The following is a 25470-nucleotide window of genomic DNA, read 5'->3' on the forward strand; positions in this document are numbered from 1 at the left end:
GCACCATGAGCTTGTGCGCTGCCAGAGACCATGTTCAAAGCCCTGGAGGAGCCTTGATGGGACCATGGGTGGGGGTGGTGGAAATAGCTCAGGAGGAGCTGCTAAATCTCAGCCCATCGACACAGAGCTCTCACCTTCAGTCCCCCAAGACTCACTGGCAAAGCTGCTGTGTCCCGTGGCAGTCCCGGCCATGGCCACATAGACTAAAGAGCCCCTCCTGTGGTCCCTGTCTCCCTCCAGTCACACACCCTGGCCCGCCCTTCCTGGGGGGGTCTGAAACCAACACAGCTTCCAGGGATGCAGAAAAAGGGTCCTTGTTCCCCAAATATCATCTCCCAAACCCCACCAGCCATCTTCACCCTTGGCTTTGATTCCCCATCTCCTGCCTGTGGGAGAGGGCATCTAAAAATAGTAAAAAAGAAATAATTAAAAATACATATTTATTTCCTTTTTTAGCCGAAATGTCAATGAGAAGTTGCCACATTTTGTAAAACTTCTTGTGCTGCTTTTAGGAGCATTTGTGGGTATTTTTATTGAGTTTGGGGTATTTTTCTTTCACTTTGACCCCTCCTCAGGCTGGCCAAAAAGGACCAGGGTGTTTTGCTGCTTTTTGCTGTCCCAGCTTTCCCACATTCCCTGGCTTTGTATCTGTTTGAAGGGGATGCGGAAGGAAAAAAAAATCAAATCAAAACTGTCGTCACGGTCACAAGGAGTCAAGTTTTTAAACAGTAAAAACGAAAAAGGGCTAAAAAAAACCCCAAGCAGCCAGTGCAGACTGCCCTGAGAAGCTTTCGTTTTGCTGAGTGCTGGAAAGGAAAAGCAAGCCCAAGCTTTTAACATGCAAAAGTTTTGAAAGTTCACCTCCTAATAATGAATATTCAAGCATTAGGAAGGATAAATACAGAATGTTTTTGATGGAGGAGTATTGTGGTTATGAATATTACAGCCACTCAGCGTTCACTGCAAGGAGAGACATTTGGAAACATATTTCTTGCTGAGAGTAGCAAAATAAAACCTGCTACTTTCTTCTTTTTTTTAAAAAAAAAAAAAATCAATTTTTTAATGCCCTCCCTGTGTACTGAATGCATTTTGGCAGGCTCCTGCAAGGAAACGTGTCCTCTCCCCACTGGGGTGAGCTCCTGGTCTCTGAAAGATCTCGGCTCATTTATCCTTGTCCATTTGATGGTGCAGAGGCAGTCAGGCGGCGTGGTCCCCGCTCCCTGCTGCTCTGCAGACCCAGAATTGCCCCAAGCAGGGCAGGGACTGGGCTGAGACCCCTCCGGGTGCTGCGGAGGGTGCGGGTGCCTGTCCCAGGGCTGTCGGGGTGGTTCTGGGGAGGGCTGTAGGTACCGACAGCCACCCTGCCAGGCTCTGCCAGCATCCGGGGTAAGAGCCAGTCTCTCCCACGGGGCATGTAATGGCGTTTCCATGCCGTGCTGTGATGAGACACCATGTCTGGGGCTGCACTGTGACCCCCAGCAGGGCCAACCCACCACATCCCCTTTTCCACTAAGGTTATTTTTAACCGGGGTTAGGTCCCCGCACTGCTCCACAGTGTGGTCCTGCCAGTGGCTGTGTGCTGCTGGGGGTGGCAGGATCAGGAGGAAGAGCAAGTGTGAGCCACAGTGACACTCACATCTCCTCCTTGTGTCAGGACATGTCAGAGCAAACCCTTGGCCCAGGGGTGGGCTCACGGAGGGTGCAAGTGGGCACCGAAGGACTCTGCTGGAGAGAGGGCACCTGCAGTCACCAGGTGAGCTCATGCAGAGACAGGAAGGGCCGTCTTGCGGGGGCCATCCCCAGGTATCTGCCAGAAAGAAGGAGGAAATGGGTTGGCACCCACCAATCACCTCAGTCTGGAAGTGCCCGTGAATGTTGATACATGTCAACGTCCCTGCACCCATGTGCTGGTCCCTCAGGCTGGCACGGCCCTGGGTGCTCATCCTCATGCTTCCCGCCCCAGCTGAGACTGCAGTGGAGCTCGTGTGAATCCCTCCTGGTCCCTGCCAAATGCCATCCTCAGTGCCAGAGGAGGAGCCCAACAGGACTCAGCAAGCACTCATTGGTCATAATTGCCCTGAGCAGCCTCACCCAGTCGACCTGCTGCCCTTGGGCCAGGGGCATTATTTAAGCTCAGTCCTTGTTTGAGCTTTGATGTAGGTAATTCTCAGTTTGGTCTTGCCTCTCAGATGGCCCCTGGAGCCATATAAGAAGTTGATCTCTAGCCATGTCTTCTGGATGGACCCTAGATTCATGTCACAGATAGCTTGTCTCTGGCCCCACACACTGAATTAACCCCATGCTTATGCTGTAGCCTTGTCTGTAGACCTGGCTTTGTCTCCCCCTGCTACTCTCTGGGGTCCCTAGTCCTAGTTTATCTTGTCTGGGACTGCCAAGGGACCATGTTATCAGTGTCCTGCTCAAAAGCCCCCTGTTTTTTTGAGGACTCTGTGTGTGCTGGGATTCTACTTGGCTTCTCATTTGTTGCAATCAGGAGGCCCTGGGGGACCATGCACTGTACCCCTGTCCCTGCACCACCAGGCACAGACCTGGCTCCTTGGAGGCCTTTGGGGAGCAGTGGCTGATGCTGGAGAGCTCTGCTGGGATCCTTTTTCCTCTCCTCAGACTTGACCCTGTTGATCTTGAGCTCTCCAATATCACCCATTTTTCATCAGCTGCTGTATACAATCACCTCTTTTCCTTGAGCCTGTGGTTCCTCCTGTCCTGGGAGAGCTTCAAGGATCTTTTAGAAAGTGCTTTGGCCTGTCTCCTGTACAGGTAGCACAGATTCCTGGGTGACTTGGAGGACCAGGGGTGCCTGTAGCACCCCCATCCCTCTAGCTCTCATAAAGACTTCATTGACTTGCAGCTCAGGGAGCTTTTGAGCCACTGAGTCTTTGTTTAGTAGCCCAGATGAATTCCTTTTATCTCCTAAGGGTGGTCTGTGGCCATCACTTATCCAGCTGGCTAAACAGTTGTAGGCTGGCCAAGGTATGAAAGATCATCTCCAGCTTCCCAAGCTCAGGGCCCCAGGGTACCACCTCTCCACAGTGGGGGTGTGTGTGTGTGTGGACACCTCATCCAGGGCCTTCACCTGACCTAACTGGGGCCTTCAGTGAAAGCTGTGGGAGATTCAAAATTGAGCTGGGTTGGCCAAGGGAATTGTCCCTGACTCCTCTTTCTCCAGGGCAGTGGGTCCTAGGAGTGCTATGGAGCCTTGTGGGAATGGCACCAGTGAGTGGGAGAAGCAGAAAGCTGCCCAGACCATCCCAGATGGGATGAGCAGTGACTGTGAGCAGCACATGGCAGTGGACGTGCAAAACAAGACGTGTCAGAGCAGGTTTTCCAAGGAGGCTGTGCTGTGAGCAGCGTGCGTGCTGCTCGCAACCATGCGATGTTATCAGCAGTGCATTTCCCTTCCCACTGCTGGCTCTCGCCTCCTGCTAATTAAACCCGCTTGTTCTGTCTTGTCAGCGAGCTGCGCAGTGCCTGAGCTTTGTTCCACGCTTGTGCAGCACCCAGAGATCCTGCCCAGTGTCTCCCCAGGGGGAAACGGTCATGGGCAGGGACTGGGGGGATCCCAGCAATGGGAGGTGGTGGGACTCATCCTAAGCTGTTCCTGGAGGGAAAGGGTTCACTGAAGCTGGAGTTCTGAAGGTAGACAAGCACCAGGAAATGCAGGAAGGTGGGATCAGTTGTCTGGAATCTTCCCTCTGGTCTGTTGGCTGCACTTGCTGCTCATCACCAGCTTGGGGCTTCCCCCACACACGCGCTCCTTGGAAATAGACAGCTCGGAGACCCGGGTTTCAGGTGGGATGACAGGCTCTGCATGCTGCCGAGCTGTGAAACTCTTGGACCTGGTGGTAACTCCCCACAGCCCAGGACTCCATCTAAGTGGGTCATCTACACCCTTTGCAGCCAGCGGTGAGAAATAACTGTCTTAGTGGTGATTTGCCTGCACTGTCTCTGCTCAGGCAGAGATGGCACATAACCAATGGGATCTGTTTCAAGAGCGGGCACATCTGCATGGGGCACATCTGCACGTGCTGAAGAAGCTCTCAGAGGAGGTGCTCGCCAAGCAGTGTCTGAAAGGGGCACCAAAGCCCCTCTCTGCAGTACCTCCCCGGAGCAGGAGGCCCAGCGCAGGCTCTCCTGGTGCAGGAGCCGTGACTGCAAAGGGAACAACACCTTGTGAAACACCAAATGCTGTCCCCACCCTGCAGCAGGGAGGCACCAGCAGCGGGACTGGGGGTTGTTGCCATGCACAAGGATGTGGGCAGGCAGAACCTGTCCCCGGGCACTCGGCAGTGGTACGAGGTCTGTGACATCCCTCTTGGGTTTGGGATCATCCAACCTGCTCTGTAGTGGGTCAGGCTTTGAACAGGGCTGGGGAGCAAGGACAGAGAGATGGTCCCCAGGGTGGCCCAGCAGCTTTCCCCTGAGCCTCACTAACACTGTGCAGCCTGATGAATGAGGGGAATCTTCACCAAAGCTGCAGCAAGGCAGGGAGTCGGCAGAGAGAGGGAGACCACGCGCCCGCCTGCTCTGTGTGTGCTGTGCTCAGAGATGGCAGTGCCCTGCCAGCATTATGCTGCTAACTCCTGTCACCCCGGGTGATATCAGCCCCCTACACCTCCCTCGCTGCTCACACCACCCTCTGCCTCTTGCCCACCGCAGCCCCTACCCTGGGCACGCTGCAGGCTGGGCCCAGCCCGTGGTTTTGGCAGCGGGCTGTGGGGGTAAGCCTGGCGGCTCCCGCCCCCCCTCTGCCGCATCACCCCCGCTGCCTCATCAATAGGCAGCAAACCCCATTCCCGCACCGTTGCCATGGAAACCGGCGGAGCCACCGCCGACGGCAGCGGGGCAGAGCGGTGCCCCGGCACCGGGCGATGCCGTCCCCGCGGCCTCCGCCTGCCCGGCCCTGGGCACAAGTAAAGGCGTGGAGGGGGACGGTGACGGGGCGAGCTGGCAGCTGTCGGCGGGGGCCGGAGCCCCCCAGCCCCAGGAAGGGTCCGCAGGGCCCCTCGGCGACCCCCCTGCAGACCCCCAGCGCGTTCGCTCCCCGGCAGAGCTCGTTAGGCCGCTGCGAGCGATGGACGGCCTCGGACGTGACTGGACAGACAGACCCCCCCAGGTAAGGCGCCTGCCTGGGTGCGCGTTTGGGGGCAGAGGCATCGGGGGCGTCGGGGAGATGTCACCTTGGCATGAGCCGGGCACGGGAAATAGCTGCGCTTGGCCGTGACTGAGCCACCCACAAAACCGTCCCCGAGGGGCTGGGAGCTGCCACGTACCGGCATGTGAGAGAAGGAGCCCTCGGGTTTCAGCTGCCTCTCCCCTGGCTGGTACTGGAGCTGCTGCGGGGCCTCGCCGGAGCCCTGATGGGGCCAGCGCTGGGCAGAGCCCACCTGGTGCAGCCACAGCCCCTGCACCAGCCAAGGCTGAGCCATCCCTGCGGCATCTCCTCACTCTGGCAGCATCAATGGCTCTGCAGGTAGTGGCAGGGACATGATTCACTGCGACCCCTTTCCAGAGCATCATTTCTGCACTCAGGGTGGCTCAGGAGCGCTTGGGGCACCTGCACTGCAGGGGGAACCTATCCCCGCAGACAGCACCGGGGCACCTCGAGACAGTGGCATGCCCGGCCCCTTGCACATCTCTAAAACCAGCCCAAAAGGCTCCCTCAGAGTCTCACCTCCTTGATCCAGGCCACAAAAGTTCATCATTTTATCCTGCTTAGGACGGCTTGCCCTCCTTTCCCTTAGGTAAAATCAGTCAGCACCTTCCTGGGACCCTCCGGGGTCTGGGATAGCTCCACGGTGCTTTTAAAATAGGGGAGGGGTAAGGTCTTGGCCTGTTCTTCTTGAGGCTGGGGGAGAAGAGCTAAGCAGAGCTGATGGGGGTTTAGCAGGAGGTTTTTGAGCCAAGCTTGTGCTGTGCTGCTGAGCCTGGCTGGAGAGCAGGCTGGACTGGACTGCAGGAGAAACGGAGCTGCTGGAATCCCATGGAGAGACAAAATGGTTTCACTCAAGCAGTTTCTTATGTGTCTGTTTTGATGTGCTGTTTATGGTGATGCTTAGGGAAAGGCCGTATTTAACCATGCACTCCTCGGTCTGCCTCTGACCACAGCCCTTGGCCATTCCAGAAGCACCTCAGCCAAAATATGGGGCAGCAGAGTGGGAAGCGTTTCTGCTTCCACCCCCTTTTCCATCCATCTTCAGAGTCAAATCGGTTGTGCCAAATTTACTGTATTCTCTTCCTTTGGGAGAGCTGGCTGGCGAGGGAGGGGGTAGGCCCTGTGTCTTGGTGGGGGAGCCCGGGTGGGGAGGCTGGGAGTGGCAGGGGGTGCAGGTGGCTGGAGAAAAGGGGTGTTTGTCGATGCTCCAGCAGCCAAACAGCATCCTGTGGGGTGGGGGCCATGCACCCGGCTCCAGCTGATCCCTGCGGCGTCCCCCATGCACAGCTCTGCACATGGGTAGTGGTTTCTATGATGGTGACTGCTGAGCGCCTGCCACCCAGTTTCCCTTGGTCCTTGGGCTGCTTTGAGTCTTTCCCTGTGATCCTGGAAGCTCCTGGCTTGGTGGGTGACTATTTCCCTTGCCACTCCCTGGGGCTGCAGCACCACCGTGGCAGTATCATCACAGCATCACTGTACTGGGGCAGTGCAGTGGTGGTACTTAGTGGTGCTGATGGTGCCGTGATGGCATCAGAGCGATGGTGCCATAGTAGTGATGTTTCTCTGGTGGTACCATCCTTAACATTGATGTTGATCCCCAGAAAGGCTAACTTGTCATTTCCTGGGAAAAAAACCCAGCATTTCCTCCTGAAGTCAAGGGGCTTTAGTGATGTGAAAGGCTTCCAGTTCAGACCCAGGAGGCAGCTCAGCGCTGCTGTCCCTTGGCGGAGCAAGCGCCAGTGCTGCTGGGCTATCAAGCCACATCCTCAGACCCCCTTCCTAGGGAGCAAGGTGCTGTGTTACAGCTGGGGACGAGCAGATGCTTACATACCCCCCTCCAAAAGCATGGCTCTGCCTGGCCAGGCTGGGACAAGCACCACCAACACCGTGTCCTGCTGCCAGAGCTGGGCTTCCTTTAGGACATCTGTCCTTGGGATGTCAGTGCTGCATTATGCAAACAGGACAGCTGCCTCCAGGGAGTGATCTCCTAGTGCAGGGAAGAGCCTCCTGAGGGCTCATCGCTGACAGAGTCGATTAAAGATGATGATTTTATGATGAAGCTCTTGCCGTGAATCCCCATCTCTGCCACTATTGCTCTGCCATTCCCTCAGGGACAGTCTGTGGACAGATGTTAAGACTGCCAGTAGGTCAAGTTAATCTCAGCTTTCTTGCTCAGGTCCCTCCTGAGTGCTGAGGGTGAAGAGCTGTTGCCCTTCTCCATTTGGGAGCTGACAAGGGAACCCTGAAGTTAAGAGTGGTGGGTTGGGGGGATACACCTGGAACGTCCCATCCAGCCCCTGCCCCAAGCAGGGCTGGCTCCAGACCTGGCAGAGGTTGCTCAGGGCCTGACCAGGAAAGTGTTGAATATCTCCAAGGGCTGGGATCCCACCACCCCTCTAACCCTGCAGCACTTTCATGGAGAGGAATGTTCTCCACAGGTCTGGTGGGAACTTCCCTTGTTGCAACTTGTGCCCATGTCTTCCCATCTGTGTGCCTCTGCAACCTGCAACGTGCTGCGGGATTTCCCAGCTCCTCTTCAGAGTAGTGTCCCACCATGTTACCACTGAAAAATGCTACCTGGGGGCTTGCTGTCACAAATGTATTCTTGGTCCTGGGCCTTTGAAATTGATCTGGTCTTGCTTTTCAAAAGTTTTGTGTGGATACAGGAGGCAAGATATTACTTTCTTGCTGAGAATCTCCAGGCACTGCAGGTGTAGGAACCCAATCAAGATGAGTATCAGAGAAGGAGAAAGACATTGTCTATGTGGGTTAATGTGGGGTTAACATGGCACAGATACACCCTGGCTGAAAATTAGAAAGTTCCCATAATGCTGTCAGATGGATTTTAGAGCACCTCCCACAAGAGCTCAGTTGTCTACATGTCTTATGGGATGCTGCTCCAGTGGGATCTGCTTTGGCCCTGGAAACTCAGGATAGTTTGAGAGTGCGTTGCTGAGGTGAAGGCTCTCTCCTGATGCCCTAGATTGGGAGAGGGGAGAGGAGCAAAATAATTCAATTTTGACATATTCCCTGCGCCCTTCACTTCCAGGATTACTCACCTCCCCAGCTGCATTTACAGAAGGGATAAGCTCAGCAGCTGACCACATCCTTGTTCTGGCATCCTGTGAGCCACACAAGCAAGGAGCACAGCTAGAGTGCTCAGAGTTGGCTATTGTCACTACTTCTTAATCTCAAGAGGTTGCTTTGGATCTGAATTTTTTGAAAGTTAAGCTTCTGCTTCCCCAGACGTCAGATGGAGCTGAGGATATTCAAAAACTGTAAAACCCAGATGAAAATGCTTAAACCAAGAAGCACCCCCCAGTCAGAAGGAATTTAAATATCCACAAAAGAACTTGTTGCTGCCGGTGGGGCTTGATAACACAAAGCACAGATACAGTAGGAATTATAAAATGCTGGTATAGATCCTCCATGCCAAGTGTTCAGGTCAAGCTGCATTTAATGACAAGCTCAGTGCCTTTTGCAGGAATCTGTGGGATTTTAAAAGCTTAAAATTTTCCATTGGCAAAGATGGAAAACTACTCATTTAATGTCTGAGGGTGCAGAGACCTGTACCCTTGACTAGAAAGGGCAGGTCAGCAGAATAAAAGGTGGCACTAGGGTGAGAAGGTCTTTCTGGGAAATTCTTACCATTACAGACACTATTTCCTACGATCCCAATTAGAAAAAGATCGTACTCCATCTTGCTCAAAATAGGAGTAAATTATTTTTTCTTGCCTTGGCAACACTCAGCCTCATGTGAATGACTTAGTGCTGTTTTCTGCAAGCACTATGAACATACAGCCAGCCTTAGCTGCCTGCCATGAAGAGCCAGTGTGACTTTATTTGTAGGGGTGAATGGAAGAAAACACAAAGCGAGACTGAATGAAGGGGAAGTTAATTTTATTTTAACTATCTTTCTAAGTAAGCTCATGCCCTCTATACAAAGACATGTCCAAGTGGCTTGGCCAGGTCACTTGTGTGGGATGTGGAGGATGAGGGACACCACCCATTTCCTCCTCACTGTGACCTTTGCTCCTCTGGGCTGGTGATGACAAAGTTTTGGGACAGGGCTGTCACACCATCTGGGTGTGGGCCATTACTGCACCATGATCTTTTGCCTCAGCATCTTTCTTACTTCACCTTCTGTAAATTTTTGGTAAGGGGACTTGCCAATGTCTTTGCTTCCTTGTTTTGGCTGTCCTGTGGCTGTGGTCTTCCTTCCTGCTGGAATAACATGAAGAGAAACGGCATGTGCAGTGCTGGCAGCCCTGTTGCCCTCCTCCTGCTGTGTGTGCAGGCTTTCTGCATCCCAACCATCTGCTTAGTAGTTCTGGGAAAATACCCTTCTGGGCATCAGTTTGTAAATCTTGTGCTGCTCTCGCCATTCACATTTCCATACTGACCACTGAACAGTGCCTCTAGCTCTTGGGAGTGGTGCAAGGGGATGATTTTTTCCCCCCCATCTTTTATAAAGCCATTGGGGATTTGCTTCTCAATGCTTTTCAATGCTTCTCATTCCAGGATAAAATCCTAGAATTGTCCCAAATGAGTTCTTGCTTTACTAAGAGGTGCAAGGAACACCATTCCCAACATGCTGGAGTTGGGCAATTAGAACAGATTCTAAGGCAATGTGAACCAAGCGAAAAAGTGCTCTTGTCCCCTGGGAAACTGCAAGTGATTTAGAAAACAGGTACAGGTAAGGGAGAACTATGGAGCAGGTACCTGGGCAAAAACTGAGCTGTGCATACAACATCTGCCACTCTGTCTCCCTGATGCATCTTCCAAGATGGAAGAGCACATCTGTCTCTTCAGAGCAGAACGTGGTAGGTAATCCAGCCTCTCCACTCAATACAACTGGACTTGTGAGACCACAAATACTGTTGCTGAGGCTCTGACATGGGAAGGAGACCCAAGCTGTGATCCTGTCAGAGAGCAGAGTATGGGCAGAGGATTTCCTGACCTGCAGCTGAGTGGCTCCCCCACCTTTCCAGGGGGAAGCCCTGACACAGCCCAGGGCCACTCACTGTGGACAGGCGCTTTGTTCCCGAAGTGCATGCATCAGTACCAAAGTCTCATGCCTTTCTAGGGAGTGTTTCTTTGGATTAGAGTTTCTGTTACAAGAAAGATGAGATATCAGAGAACAATCAACTCTGCTCCAGCCATCAAAATACCAAACCTGAGAAGAGCTACATTTTATCATTCTTCCCCAGGGTTCTGGAGGGGTTTTTTGCCTGTTTACAGAGTAGAATTATCTGACGTGTCGCATCCAAAAAGACAGTCCAGATGCTCCATGAAGACCTCAGGGCTGCCTGGGCCGGAGCCTGTAGTGCTGGGAGCTGCAGGATGACCTTTGTTCAGACCTAAACAACAAAAAGCCCCAACAATTTCTATAGAAAGCCAATACCCACGTCTTAGCTCAAATGATTGGCAATGCACGAGTATGCAAGAAGCAGAGGTTGCGAAGTCTTTCTGTGTTTGCACTGAAGATGTTAACACATTTACTTCCCACTTCTTCTAAGCTTTGCTTTTTCTAGTGTAAATACTGTTGCTTGTGCCTACTTCTCTGCAGATTCAATGACTTGCTCAGCAGCACCCAGAAAAATCTGCAGTGGGGGAAAAAGGTAGCTTGGCTCTCTTGGCTCCATACTGGGCACCTGAATTTTACAACCAAACTATATAGCTTGGCTTTCATACATTTCCAAGGTGTGCAATGAAATAGAGATGCTCTTAGTGTCCCCTGACTGTGGTGGGATGGAGCACAGTCCTGCTTTACCAGCGTGGAGCTAGGCCAAATCTTTCTGAAAGCTGATAAAAGACAAAGGAGAAGCTTCAGTCTTAAAATGGTAGTTGCTAGAACAGGCTTTTTATGTGTTTCCTGTCCTACAAAATGCAGACATTTTTCTCACAAGGCATGTAGGTGGGAAAAGACCCTGCAAGGGACACAGGGGTGCCCAGGGGTCACAGAATGACCAAGGGCAGGAAGATGATTCTGTTGTTGTACTTGAGGAGCTTGCTTTGCACACAACCCTGTGCTGCAGGTTATCTGGTAACCAAAATGGATCATATCCCAGCAATCCTCAGCTATGGTTTCTGGCTGCATACATCCTGGGTTTGCAAAACAATTTGTGTTTAATGTGGAGAGAGGTTGGGTCACAGCTGGGGAAAGCCAGTCCATGGCCACACACGCACACCTTGTCATGCTTCTGCTTTAGGCAGGTAACAGCCAGCTGGAAGGAGTATGGGTTACAGGTCTCTGTACCACACTGGAGAGCAGGGCAAGGAGCAAATCAAGGACTGAGGATACCAGCAGTTGTTCAGCCAGATGAGCACCTGCACCCTGAGCAGGACCTTTCCACTGTGAGAGTCCCCACTAGGTCCATCCCTGGGAGGACTGCTTCCTGTGGGTCTCTGTGCTGGGCTCTATGGCACGGGGACGGGCTGGCCTTGGGGGAAAGGAAAGGGTTTCTCCAAATCCTCCGTCCCTCTCAACTGTCTGTTTTATGTCTGGTTGTGAAAGATGAAGAAATGTGTGTGCAGTACATCAGGAGTGGTTCAGAGCTGTCTTTTCAGCAGCCATGCGGTATTTTGGTGTAATTTTCTCTCGTTTGCTTGCAAAACTTCTTGTGTTCTGGGTTTGCTGATAGAGGTGAGAAATCGTGCTGCATTGCACACTGGACATGGCTGCAGCCTTGGATTTTGTAGCACTGACTCTCTGCCTCTGCCCTGATTGTTTATTTTCCACTCACATTCCTCCTTGTCTCAGTATTGCAGGAACATTAATTTCTCCCTGGTTGGGGAGGCTGGAGAAGCTGAGCTCACCAAAGGACAGCTGAGCCAAGGCGGTCAGGCTACTGAGCTTATTTTTCTCCTCCTGGAGTAGCTGGTTTGCTTTCCTGGGACAGATGATGGTGCTTTCTTAAGAGGCTTTAAAGATAAGAGGACCTGAATTTGTGAGACTCCAATTTTAGCTTCATATCTCATTTTAAACACACTATGAGGATCATATGAAGAGTTGGCAGTGGTCAGAGGGTGTGCAGGAGAGGATGCCTGGGGAAAGTGTAAGAAAGAGCAAATACATAGTGAATGGTCCCTGAATATCGTCTTAATATCTTGCAATCTGTGGCTCCAGCACTCCCCATGCTGGAGGCAGTATCTTTGACGTTAATAGCCTCGGATGGATTTTTTCTTCCGTGAATTTGTTACATAGGGTGATAAAAATCAGATAAATGAGGAAATCACATAAATAAGGGCAAGTAGTAGGCTGGAAGAGGGACGGGCAGCGGGAGGTAGTGCTGACTCATGGAAACAGGAGTTGGCCAGTGTGCAGAGTGAGGAGCTGGTGGGGAAGTGCCATGAAGTCAACCGAAGAACAGAGATGTTTGTGTCTGAAACCAGGAACCCAGCGCAAAATGAAGGAAGCAGAACAAGTGCTGTGGGGCACAGGCTGCCTATCAAAGGAGTGGCAGAATAACCACGACTGCATCCCAGACACGTCTCTTACTTATCCCATACCTTTAACAAAAATATCCCTTTTACCTCCCCTGAGGATGCTGGCCGCGGTGTGAGGCTGCTCACTGTGCCGGAACAGCAGAGGATGGCTTTTGCTCGCGCTCACTGACCGAACAGGAGGTGATGCTATTTTCGTCTTGCTTTTGACATGCAGCGAGGGCACTGCAAAAGAGCAGCTTATGGAAAATAACTTTGTTCTGTGAGGGAGCCGATTCCCTTGAAACTGGATGGAAGAGGAGAAAATGGATTGGCAATGACAGGTTTCATTTCCAAGTGGCAAGAACTGAGAAGTTAAGGAAGATAATTACCAAAGTCAGCTGGAACGAACAGCTACAGGGCTTTGACATGGTGGAGGCTTGGTGACAGTGATTTCAAATGAAGGAGAGGTGGTGGGTTTAATATATCCAAGATAGCAGGAGAGCTGGTGTAGTTTCACCTAGGAAATAGGTCTGCAAAGGAGGGGTTGGTTTTCAGAGACAGCTTTTGCAAATCGGACCTGGCAGCTGGACCCATATCTGCTGGAGATGGGGACGTCACTGCAGGGACATCTTAAAATTGTATATGTTTTATACATCTTGAAATTGTGTATGTTTTAAAATCAGTCATGAGACCGCCTGTTTCCAAAGGCCACCTGAGACCTCCTGCTCGTGGGGCCACCTGGTAAATTCATCCTCCCCATCTGGCTCTCCACAGGGATTTTAGAACAATGCTGGACTTAGTCTTAGGCGGGTTCCCCGGGTCTGACGTGGGGGAAGCCCTCCTGGCTGGTCCGTGCCAGGCTGTGCTGCGAGGCACCGGCAGCCCGAGCCGCATTGCAGAGCAGCCGCGGCAGGCAGCGTCTGTTGTCCTCGCTGTGGTTTGATTTACTGTCCCCCAAATGGCTTCCTGCAAGTTTTCTGCAGGACTCTAAAGACTGCACTGGATGCTGGGGTGTTCCAGGGGGATTTTGGCTGTGTGACCCATTTAGCAGCCTGGCTGTTCACCTCCCCTGCAAAAGCTGCTGCAGCTCTCTGTTGCTTTTTGAAGTTTTCAGGTGAAAAAGAAGCAGCTTTCTTGCAGCTGCCCTGCTGAGGCTTTTCTTTGTTTGCTCATTCTCAATGCATCCTGAAGTAACTGTATTTTGGGCTCTACCTGCCAAAATAAGGTGACAGATGATAATGATTTCCCTGCAATGGGAGGCTTCAAAGCTGTCTGCCTGCTGTACAGGGGAGCCGTGGTCTGCTCTCCTCCCTCAGCATCCCTGCTGCTCTTCTACCTTGCTCTGGTTCTAGAAAATTTCCTCCATGGCCAAAGAACATGTTACTTGTGTTAATTTTTTAGTGGCCAAGGATGCTCCTAATGTCAGGGACGTACTTCCCGGAGACCCTCCTTGCTGCCCTGCAGTGTCAGCTCTGCCTCCAGCTCACTAAAAACCTCCCTGACCGAGGGATGCTTTTGGATTTCAGCTCCTGCTGGCACTTCTGCTTGTCTTGATCAAGAAGAGTCATTTCGGGGTCAGCTTCTGTGCCTCTTCTCCCTAATGATTTCCTCAGGTCCCTTCAAAAGCACTGTCCATGGAGCCATGAGCATGGCCTGCAGTAAGGCTGCACAGTGCAGCACAGGATCCTTGAGGAACAGTGGAGCGGTTAATAAATTAAAAGCTATTTCATTATAGGAAATGAATGTTTAATGAGCGTGGGATGACGTCTAGACAGTCCTTCAGTTCCAGGCTCTACGCGGTCTTGGAGGAGGGTTCAGCCAATGCAACTGGTGCCAGCTCAGCACCGGGGGGGAGGTTTGGCAAAGCTCTCCTGGGCAGTGAGGTCCCTGTGCGGGATAGATGTCCTGGCACAGTAAGGAGCTCCTGCCTTCATGTCTTCTCACTGCAGATTCCCCTTGTGCCTCTCTGGGCAAAGCCCCAAGGAGCTGCGGCCGCAGTGGGACGTGCTGGCAGGGGGGAGGTTTGGCTGCGTGCCTGGCCCCAGCCTGGAGTGCACAGCCACGCACTCCTGTTCCATGGCACCTCGCCCAGGGGTCCTACACCACCCAGGGAACTGGAAAGGTCTCTGTGTGGTCTAAGACATCCCAACCTTTGCCACATCATGGGCTCTGGAGTCGTGGCAAGAAACCTGGGCTGAACTGGGGACAGCGCGGTAGGATGAGGGTGAGTAGTTGTGAGTCTTTGCATCCTGCCCCAACTAAGATGTTGTTTTCAAGCTACAGAAAAGGGATTTCAGATACAGAAATTTGGATATAAGTCACCAGAAGATCCCTCTGCCATGCTGGAAGTGCTGACTGAAACTGCAGAAACCTGGTGCTGATGCCATCAGAAGTCCTAGCTGCCTGATGGGAGAGGCAGGAGCACATCAGCTCCTCTGCAGAAGCTCTCCAGCTCCAAGCACAGAGGGCTCTGGCTGAGTTTGCTTGGCCTGCCTCAGAGCAAGCAAGCACAGACGAGAAGCTTGAGGCCACTCAGCAGCAGCAGGAAGATGGTAATAATGCATTTCGACTTCATCCCAGGGGCTGCCTGCTTGGCTCTGGGAATGGTAGCAGAGAAACAGCCCGAGGTGCTGCCACACACAGCATGGGATGTGTTGGTAGGACCATCCCTGTGCACCCATCCTGCTCTGTGCCCCCACCAGAACCTGCAGCATCCCCTGCATGGGTGCCCAGGCCAAGGAACTGCTTTGCTGATGCTGGAGCCACTGATAGGGAAATATTCTCTGGGGTGCCTTGCTGTCTCTGTAAAGCAGCAGGGATGGGACCAATGCCACAGGATCTGGTAGTCGGTCTCTGGGCCCAGAGCACCAAGCAGGGTGCTTGGCTCCCAGGAGAGCTTCCTGGCTCCCCCAAGCCATGGAGTTTGGGGAGCTTCTTGGTTCCTGAGCCTCCCTGACCACCCTTGGGAGCAGTTCTGAGTCATTGGAAAAGCAGGAGAGGGCACCCAGGTGCCTGGGTGCTGCTGTGGTGTGATGTCCCTGGGGAATGCTGCAGTAACTGTGCCTTTGGCCTAGGGGAGAAAAAAAAAAAAAAAAAAAAAAAAAAAAAAGAATAGAGGAATATAAATGGATTTTTGCTTTCCCACAAGAGAAAAGCAGTACAATCTCTTCAGCTTTCTCAAACCCTGGGATTTCTGCAGGGTACACACCTGCAAACCACTGTGCCCAAGGCCTGCAACTCGTGTCACCTACCATCCCCTTCTGGTGGCTCAGAGAGCTGCTGGGACCCGGGCACACTTCAAGAGGCCAATAGGGAGGGCTGGGTATTATCTTTTGGGGGTGCGTTTTTTTGTTTTTCAATCTCTTTCAGTTGTATTTTCCCTCCCCACTCTGCCAAGGCGTTTCCATACAGGCATGAGAGGTTGGGAGAACCATGGCATGGACATGGCAGCCACACCGGGGGATTCGATGGGGTGGACTTTGTGGAACTGATCTCCTGCCCTTTTTCTCCAACGACCATGACTGAGGAGCCAAAATACAGTATTGTGGTCAATAGTGTAGTGAGTTTTAGCCAGTCTCAGTCCTTCTAGAGCTTATCAGCACCCAGTTGCTGTGAGCTGACTGTCTGACTTCTCGCTACCAAGAAAGCTTGGGCAGCATTTCTTTGGTAGCCAAGGGATGCTTCACTCATAGCCTTGGCTTGCAAAGTGCAGGAGCAGAGTTGTACACTGGGAAGGTTGTGGCCGTTCAGCGGCACCTGCAAAGACTTGCCCAGGCACTGGGAGTGAGTCCTGCAAGACCCGCCTGGCTGCTGGGAAAACATCTGTCCAGTCTTCCCGTGATGTGCAGTTTGCTGCTGCCATATGGCAGCTGTGAAGCAATAGCTTGGCTATGAGCTTTGCTAACGCACAAAAATACTTTTTGGGAGCCTGCTTCGGCAGTGAGCCTGTGGCGAGCTGCGTTGAGCAGGAAGCAGTAACCACAAAGCTATATATACAGCTCCCGGCAGAGCTGCTGCTGCTTTTGATGACAAAATTAAGGTGGTATTTTGCAAAGAAATCCGGCATGTCGCCTTCTTCCGGAGCCAAGGCTGACACAGATCGGGCAGAGCCCAGGGCCTGGCTCCTGGGCAATCTCCTGGGCCAGAGCAGGGGAGCTGCCATGGGGAGATGGGCAAGGAGCTCTCATCGCCTCCAGAAGCCGTGGGGTGCTGGAGGCTGCCGGGTCACTGAGCTGTAGGGAGCAGCACACATGTCTGTGCTCTGCCCGCCTGGCTCTTGCTGGCCCTTGAGCTGGTTTAGATGGTACCGTGGCAAAACGCAAGTGGCTGGGCATGACATGAGGGTCTGGGCAAGCTGAAAGCATCTTTAAAGCTATGGAGATGATAGCTGTCACCCACAGGTGATGTAGCCCAGCCCCAAAGGCCACTTGTCCCCCAAAGGACCTGTGGCCTCTTGCCTTCTGAAATCAGCCTTCACATCCCACCCTGCCCCTTCTCTGCCTGCACCTCGATTCTGCCAGCCTCCCTGCACAGCCAGGCTGGGCTTGCGGCAGGGCCAGGGTTGGGTGTGCAGCTGCAGTCCCTTTCCCCCTCACCCCAGGCAGGCGAAGCCCTGCCTTGTCTATTCTGCGCTGTTTTGCAGAGTGGGGCTGACTACGGCTTCCTCGTGAGCCAGAACACGAAGCTCCTGAGTGCGCTGGAGGACCTGCGGCACCGCTGCTCCAGCCTGGCCGAGGAGAACAGCTTGCTGGTGAGCAGAGGACGTGGCCCATCCTACACCCTGGCTGGGTGCATGGGATACGCTGTGGGGAGGGAGTCCTGGCCAGGGCAAGCTGCTGTCTGCTGCCAACTCCAGGAGATGCCAGCACACAGGATTGGCTGGAAAGGGCCAGGAGGGAAAGGGGGCCTGGGTGCTCTGGGTCCCCGGGGTGCCTTTTTACTGCACCCATCGCTGGCTGGAGTAGGATCCCTTCCTCACGATGTGCAGCGGAGCTGGGACCCTCTGCCGCCCTTTCCACCATCTTTGTCTGGTGCTACTTGCCCGCTGGAAACCACAAGAGGCTTTAATGCCCGTGAGAGCAGGCAGAGAGCAAGGCAGCGGTGAGCTGATGGCAGAGGAGGGGGAAGTCACTCTTGTTTCCTCTTTAATTGAAAAAGCAGAAACACTGATTCACTTGGCCACGGCTTTGGGTGACGGTGCAGCACTGCCCCCTGCTCCCATGGGAGCTCGACACCCGGCTCCTCCCCTGCTGCACCCCCAGCACCTAAAGCTGAGCCAGGCTGCCACAGCTGGGCCACCCATGGTGCCCTGCTCCCCCATCCCTGGCTCCCCAGGCCTATGGTGGACAGCCCAGATCCTCAGGAAATACGAAGAGGGGATGGTCCCCTCCTGCATCCTCCCTGGAGAGCATCAGCCCCATGGCGTGGGGATGCAGCCAACCCAGGCCCCTGAAAATCTGATTGCTCACCATTTCAGATTTATACCACCAAATTCACCACACATATTTTAGATAATTTTCTTACACTAAAAGCATGAATCCAGTATGATCTACATCCTGAGGGGTCACCCCTTATCAATCATCTGTATTTTAGCAAAACACTATCATGTAAGTTCTCATCAAATCTTACTCTCTAAAATCACCCTTGGTCTTCTGGCTGAAGAAAAGCAGTGAGAGCAGCAAGCGCCCATGGTGGGATCTCACAGGGGTAGGGAGGAAAATAATTGGAAGGATCAGCTGACCTGACATTTTTGCTGATGTGAAAAGACAGCACAACACATCTGGGTATGACCTTGAGAGAATGAGCCATCGGCAAGCAGCAGTTTATCGAAACGGACAGATAACAAATAAAAGGGGATTAAGAGCAAACAGAATCAATAGGAAGAAAAAGGAGATTTGCTTTGAAAACATCATAAATTCCTTTGTCACCCTCTCCCTGTTCCCCCCAACTCATGCCTTGGTGTCCTGAGAAAAAGGACAATGGCGAGGCTTGCAGTGGCAGTGCAGCAGAAATCCACAGCGATGTGTTGAGTCCTGTAATCCCAGGGAAATAAACTGGGAAGACTTTGGAAGAGAAAGCCCAAAGGGTGGGTGGCCAGGCCAGACTGATGCTGGAGACATGCCAAGTCCCAACCAGCAAAGGCAGAACCTGCAACAAGTGTGTTGTGGCTAGAGAGGGACCTGGCCTGGAGTGGGGTGAGGGGCGTCTAATGGAACCAAGAGGTCACATTAACAAAAATACTGGGAAAAACAGAGGTTTCAGTTACTGGAGAGGCAACAAGAGCAGAGATTGGTGTTTAATGGTTGGGACAGTTGTAGGAGAACAGGCCAAGCCCGTCTGGGAAAAGCCCTGTGGGCACAGAGCAGGTCAGGCAGGGCTGGGGACCTCGGCTTCGCCTAACCCCTGGCATGCAGCTTTGAGCTGAGCAGGGGCTTCACCTCAAGTCTCTCCTTCTGTTTTCTAGCGCAGGAGCTGCTTTCCCCAGACGGAGGAGAAGGTGAAGCACCTGAAGAGGAAGAATGCGGAGCTGGCAGTGATCGCCAAACGCCTGGAGGAGAGAGCCCGGAAACTCCAGGAGGCAAACCTCAAAGTGGTGAGTGCCGGGGCTTGCCGCTGCTGGGCACGGCTGGGATGGGAAGCTGAGCTAGGAGAGGACCTCATTGCCGGGACTTCTCACTTGCTACTTCTGTTGAGCTAGAAAGTCCTTTTCTTTCCCTTTCTCTTAAACCTACAACAAACATGCTTTTCACATCAGCAGCAAGGGCAAGAATCATGAAAACCAGCTATCACCGCCTTTTGCTCCTGTGTGGGGAGCTGGCTTTGAGCAAGTTCCTCCTGCTTGGTTTCTTATTGTAAATGTGCTAACTTACCTTAAGGTGTTAGTTTAAGGTAATTAGCTCAGCTTTCCCTAGGCAAGCGGTGAAGATAATTCATCTGACTTTACCGAAAAGAAACAGGAAATATTTGAGTAAGAAAAGGAGTGCGGTAAAGCAAAACAGGAAGGGGTGAGAGACTGTGCTCTGTCCCATCCACACCTTACTTGCCTTGCTGTGCAAACCTCATGGCTTTGGCTTTTTCCAACCCAACAGCAGCTTGTTGCAAACTTTGTAGTCCCCGACACGGTGCAGGAGTGGTGGGAGACGGCTGTAGGATGTGGGATTTGGTCACAAGCAATTGCATGAGCTTCCTAATTGCAGTGGCGTACGGGAAAACCTTTCTTCTATTGGAAGGAAACCAAGGATTGTGATGAGGAATGCAAGCCCTGTAGGATAGAAAGGAGGAAGTGAAAGGTTTGCTGAAGAGAAGGTGGGGGCGTTTCTTGGCACGGCTTGCCTTCTCCATCCCCAGGCACCACACTGCCCGTGTGGAGTTTTGGTACTTGCAGGGCAACAGTTGCTGCCAGATGGACATGTCAGATACTCTGCTAAAACAAATAATTTGATATACATCCAACAGCCATGCAGACCCTCCAGCAACTGTACAAATACTGTTTTATTTTTTTCCTGAGTGAAACTTTGAGGTGGTGACAGTTTAAGACCTGTGCAAGCCCTTGGAGAACCAACTTGCTGGGCTCCTGGGTTGGCCCAGTTCTCCCAAGAGCAGAAAGTTGGATGGCTGTGGCTTGTGGAGGGTGAGCTGGAGGCAGCACCAGGCAGCTGCATGCCCAGAGAATGTGCCCTGAGGAGCTGGGTTGCCCTCAGTGCCTGGTACATAGGTTCTGTGGAGCTGGGACCTGGAATGCAGCTTCTGCATGTGGGCGAGATGCTTGGGAAGACCTGGGAGGAAAAGTCTGCACAGAGGATGCCATGTTCTTGATCAGGCAGGGGAGAGTCCCTCCTTCACCAAATTGTCAGGCTTTGTGCAGACAAAAATAGCTGGACAGGGAGAGGCAGGGTTTGATAAACCCAGGGACTGGATGTGGCCTCACTTCCCAGAGGGTTGGGGTGAGCAGGGGGGGCATGAGCTGCCCCTTCATCCAGCTCCATGGTGCTGGTACCCAGTGGGAGATCCGGCCCCGGGGATGGGGGCATGTGCTGAGACCTGGCATCCCAGGGAGACTGCAGCCAGGGCCGCTGTCCAGAGCCTGTGCCCAGCCAGCTGCCTGTCCCTGTCTGCCCGCTCCCCTTGAAGCATGCTGCTGTCCTCACCCTTGTTCGTCCCTCCCTTGCAGGGAGCATGTGAATCTGAACTGCTTCTCCTGCTGAACACCTCCCAGTCCTCCCCCGGCCATGCTGGTCCTTGCTGGGCTCTCTCTTGTCTCTCTCTTTGCCGGTTCCTTCCACCCATCCATGCTGAAACCTTCTTTCCTGCTGCCTTGAAACCCACAGAAGCTCCATTTCTCTTCCTGGTTTGGTCACCTTTATCCCTGCTCCCATGCTCATCTTTCCTGCCATCCCCGTCTCCTCTTCTCTGCTGTCTTCTGTTTTTCTGCCTTCATCCTGTTTTTCTGTCCTCCCCTCACCCACTGTTGGGGACAGACCCCATGCTGACTATACCCACTGGCTCATCATGAGCACCTTCTCCTTCCCACCTCTTGTTCAACCCACTTCTTTACCCAGCCCTTCCTCTTTCCTCCACTTTTCCATATGTCTGTCCTCCTCTGTCTGCCTGTCTGTCCTTTGGGCTAGGCTGCACTTCTTGACAGTGCTGTCTGTCCAGTGTTGGAGGGATGGGATGGTGGTTAATGAATACCGTGTGGCTTTCTCCCTTGCTGCTCTCTCTACTGTAGGTAACTGCTCCGGTGCCTCTGAAGGGCACCAGCCTGGAGCTGTGTAAAAAAGCATTTGCCCGCCAGCGTGCCAAGGACCTGACAGAGCAAGCCAGTGCTCTCCTGGCAAAAGACAAGCAGATCGAAGCTCTGCAGCAGGAGTGCCGGGAGCTGCAGGCTAAACTCATTGCAGGGAAGGTGAGACACTTTCTGGGACATCATTCAGTGTCTGGGGACAAGCAGTGATGGGAACCAGGCTCCAGGAAGCTGTGTGAGGGCAATTAGTCCCAAGCGCAGACTGAAAACAGATCATTTGATGTGTGATTTGGATAAGGGACACTGGGCAAGTGTGTGGCAGAGAGAGTGTCTGGACCCCTCTAGAACAGTGTGTTGTGGGACAGCCCAGTTTGTCCCTCTGCAAATTCATGGGTCTGAGCTGCCGTTTTCAGCAGCAACTTAAAGTCTCCCCCTGGAAAACCCTGAGAAGCCACAAATACAGTGGTATTTCACAGTGCTGAGCTCCAAGCAAGATGTAGAAGCAGGATCTCCTTTTAAAGTTTTTCTTTAAAAAGTAAACCAGCCAAACATGTTCCCAAGAATCAGCTAAATCCCATGTCTTGAGCTGCAGCTGTGAGCTCACAGCCACCATGAGACTGGTTATAACTAGGTGCATCCTTGTAGGACTGTGATTAAGGGTACAAATCATTAGACAGGGATGGGTGTTCATGAAACCATCTACCGTGCTGATGCCTGCACCTGGGCTGGTGACCTACGTTCCCCTCAGCACCAGTACAGAGCTTCCCGATATAAACAATGGGATAAAAGGGATAGTTCAGCTCATCCCAAGACAGATGTCTAATACTGGTTGGACATGTCATTCTCCTAAAGCACTGCTTCTCTGCCATGACCCTCAAAGCAGCCTCTGCAGACATCTGAAGCTAGGTGAAATGATTCCCAGTCAAGGTGACTAAAGCAACTTGCTCTGGGCATATCAGATACATCTTTTGTTCATGAGCTAGACATTTTCAGTTTAGATCAGTTAATAAACTCTCATGAGTGGCTCAGGAATGCTAGGGCTTGCACTGGATTCCCCCCATTTTGCCAGTGCAGATGTGATCAAGTGCAACCCAACATTCCTGCACCCAGTTGAGCTGAATGCTTAGATTTCTACCTACCTTACTTAGATTATATTCAGGTGACAAATACTTCCTCACTGAAAGCAGCTTTATTTCTGTCCCTGACCTCCCTATATGTTCATTTTAACTATGGGTTTGAAGGCGGGTTTCAGTCTTTCCCTAATGTACATCTCATCAGGACAAGGATGACCGGGTGTTTGCTGATTGTACAGGCTGCCCCACTGATCCCTCCTGGCATTAAAACACAGGAGAAAGTTATTCAGGTTTGACTGTGCTCTGTGGTGTCACCAAGAAGAAATTCCCTTCCTGTCCCCTTGATTTCTCACAGCAGACCTCCACAGAAGTGGGAACAGACCCTTTCCAGTCTGATTTTCCTAGCAGAGCATGCTGGGCAGCCTGAATCTGCTAGGGGCAGCAAGTGACAAATTGTAGAGGAATGTGACAAAAGTGGGTGAGCAAGATTCATTACTGACCAAAGAAATACACATGGGTGTAATCCTCAGGGTGGATGAACTCAGCCGTGGCCTTACTGGAGCATGGGTGACCACCCTGGCTTAGCAGGTGAGACTGTTTGTGTAACTGCTGAGGCACCAGTAACAGAGGACATCGATACACAAGCAGGGAATACACAGAGAAGAGAGCAGATCGTTCTGTCTGATCTTTTTTCCCATTTCTCTTCCAAGCAAGCTGCTCATTAAATTTTAATTTTCAGCTAGTTAAAATTCAAAATTCACGTAATCTGTCTGCAGCATGCAAAATGCATTATGCCAGTGAAGGGGTTTATATGCAGAGATCATGTGCATGCTCAGAGTTTGTAACCAAATCAATTTTAATCTAGGGTATTTAAATCAGCACACATTTTGCAGTAGCTATGAAATGGATCGGCTCAGTTCCTTTCTAGGGGCAGGACAGACATCCTGTGTGCCAGGCTTCAAAAGCATTGGTCTAGTTTTGCAAAGTTTGGGTTCTTAGGATAGGATAAAATGATTTCCTGAGGTCGTGATCGAGTGATAGGCTTTCAACCAAACCTCAGCTCCTGCTAAAACCAGGCTGCAATTTCTCACAGAATGGGTTCTTGGAAGAGGGGGATTGCGGGGAACAGCAAGGCAGCTGCAGGGGATGTGTATAATAGAAACTGAGGGGAGGACTGAGGTTTTTTTCTACTCCCTTGTTCCCCTAGGCTTCGGAGGCTGTCTGTTGGGAATAGCTGCCTTTTTTTTGGTGGGGGAAGGGAGATTTTGTACAGAGCCACAGCCAGTTTTGTTTAAATAACTAGTACCCTGATAGCCTGAACATGGGTCTGGCACAGAGAAGGCCAGCTGCTCACTTCTTGAATCTGTAATCAGTTCCCATTAATGCTGCCTCAGTTTCCCCCTTGTAGCATGACAGTAACCATGGTTTTCTACACAAATTGTCTTTATAAAGCACACACTATTTTTAGGGCAAATAAGAAGTGAATGGGGAAGCAGATTAAATTTGTCCTAGATACCAATTATGCATTGAATTCACTGGTTTAGGAGCTTTCCAGGGGAATGAGCAATGTCTCCTCCAGCAGCATATTTGTAAAGACAGGTTTTCATAACCAGCTTTTGTACAGATGTATGAACATGCAGGTACGTGTTTCTTCAGCTTCCTGAAAGCTGAAAACCTCTGAGGAATTAAACATGCTGGTGACATATTCTCACTATTTTTGTGAGAGTAAGATTGCACTGGTTTCCTTCAAAAGCTACTGGGTTTGGGTCTGGAGTGGATGGGAGTGACCCTTTGTGCTAAAGATAGGGGCCCATCCACACATACTGTCTCGAAGGAGGTTAGAAATCAAGAATGTTTGAAAACCAAACATTATCCTGAGCAAGAACTGAACAAATCCCAGATGTTCTTCATTCTTTCCAGCATTTAAAGCCCTAACCACCGTTAGGGCTGAAGAGAATGCCAGCACCCTCATCAAGGCGGTAAACCAGCTAAGGCTCTCCTTTGGCTGGGCAATGAAATTATATTACCCTGACACGCTCTCTGCTGGCAAGCACTGAGAAAGCACACACGTTAGAAAAGCCCTTTTGCTTTGCGCTGGAATTAGCTGCAGAAGCATTACAGGCTAGTTGTTATCAGCGGGAGGAATAACGTATTTGCATAAGGGATGCAAAGTGGCTGCTGTTGAGGCTTTGGAGACTCAGGAAACAGAAATGTTTGTGTGCCACACTACCTGGTTTTCACCAGTGGAAGTTGCACGTTAAATCAGCACCCTGACCTGTTCCACCTTTTAGAGCTTTGTCATTGACATGATGTTTTTTTATTTCCTGCAGGATGACCCTCACTGCCTGAACGTCATTGAGTTTGATCGCCTGTTGCGGGAATCCCAGAGAGAGGTGTTACGGCTGCAGAGACAGATCGCGCTGAAGAATTTCAAGGAGTGTCTACGTTCCTCTAAAATCAGTTCAGGCGGCGCTTCACCAAGCGCTGCTGCGCGCTTGGGACCACCTGTGCCAACGCTAGATACTGGCGCCAAAGGTTCACCTCTACTGAAGGCGGCCTGCTTGGGAGACCCAGCGCTGGGAGGGGAAGCACACAGGGAGGTGAGACAAGTGGGTCAGCGATCTAAAAGTTTTGCTGTTTAATTACTCGGATAATTACTCTTCTTAGGAAACTCACTTTAAGAGTACGTGAGCACTGCGGTTCTCATCCTCTGTGAACAGGTGCTGTGCTGGTTTCTAAAATGACCGATTCAAGCTCCGGGTCTCAGAGGGCCCGGGGGATGTGGCCGCTGCTGGCAGGCCACTCCTGGGCCACGCTGGGGGCTTGGTCCCGCTGCTTTTCCCCGACACGGGGCTCCCACACTGTGTTTTCCAGCCCAGGAAACCAGGCAATGCCTCTTTTTGCCCTCATTTGCTGCAAACACACAGTTTTGGTGTTTGCAAAGGTCCGGTCGGCTCGCTGCGGGTGGCCGATGCAGCCCCACAGCAGCGGTGTCGGGGAGGCCTGCTGCTCCGTGAGCCCCATCCCAATCCCCCGGCGCATCGGCCCCAGCC

The 25470-nt window shown here is 52.1% G+C and overlaps 1 protein-coding gene across 9 annotated transcripts in view; it reads left to right on the top strand.

Annotated features, from left to right (window-relative positions):
- Positions 1–4840: 4840 nt before the first annotated feature.
- Positions 4841–25470, top strand: part of TSPOAP1 (TSPO associated protein 1) — a 71313-nt gene continuing 50683 nt past the window's right edge. For 8 of the 9 annotated variants that reach the window (XM_026861609.1, XM_026861610.1, XM_026861606.1 and 5 more), the window contains exons 1-5: positions 4971–5134; positions 17244–17351; positions 19065–19193; positions 21330–21506; positions 24748–25017. In XM_026861609.1, the coding sequence (XP_026717410.1) occupies positions 5093–5134; positions 17244–17351; positions 19065–19193; positions 21330–21506; positions 24748–25017 (726 nt within the window). In that variant the 5' untranslated portion in view covers positions 4971–5092. Of the gene's footprint in view, positions 5135–17243; positions 17352–19064; positions 19194–21329; positions 21507–24747; positions 25018–25470 lie in introns of all 9 variants that reach the window. The other variant, XM_026861611.1, reaches the window with a different exon arrangement.

This window comes from Athene cunicularia (assembly GCF_003259725.1).
Source record: "Athene cunicularia isolate RWA chromosome 19 unlocalized genomic scaffold, athCun1 chr19_part1, whole genome shotgun sequence".
NCBI lineage: Eukaryota > Metazoa > Chordata > Aves > Strigiformes > Strigidae > Athene > Athene cunicularia.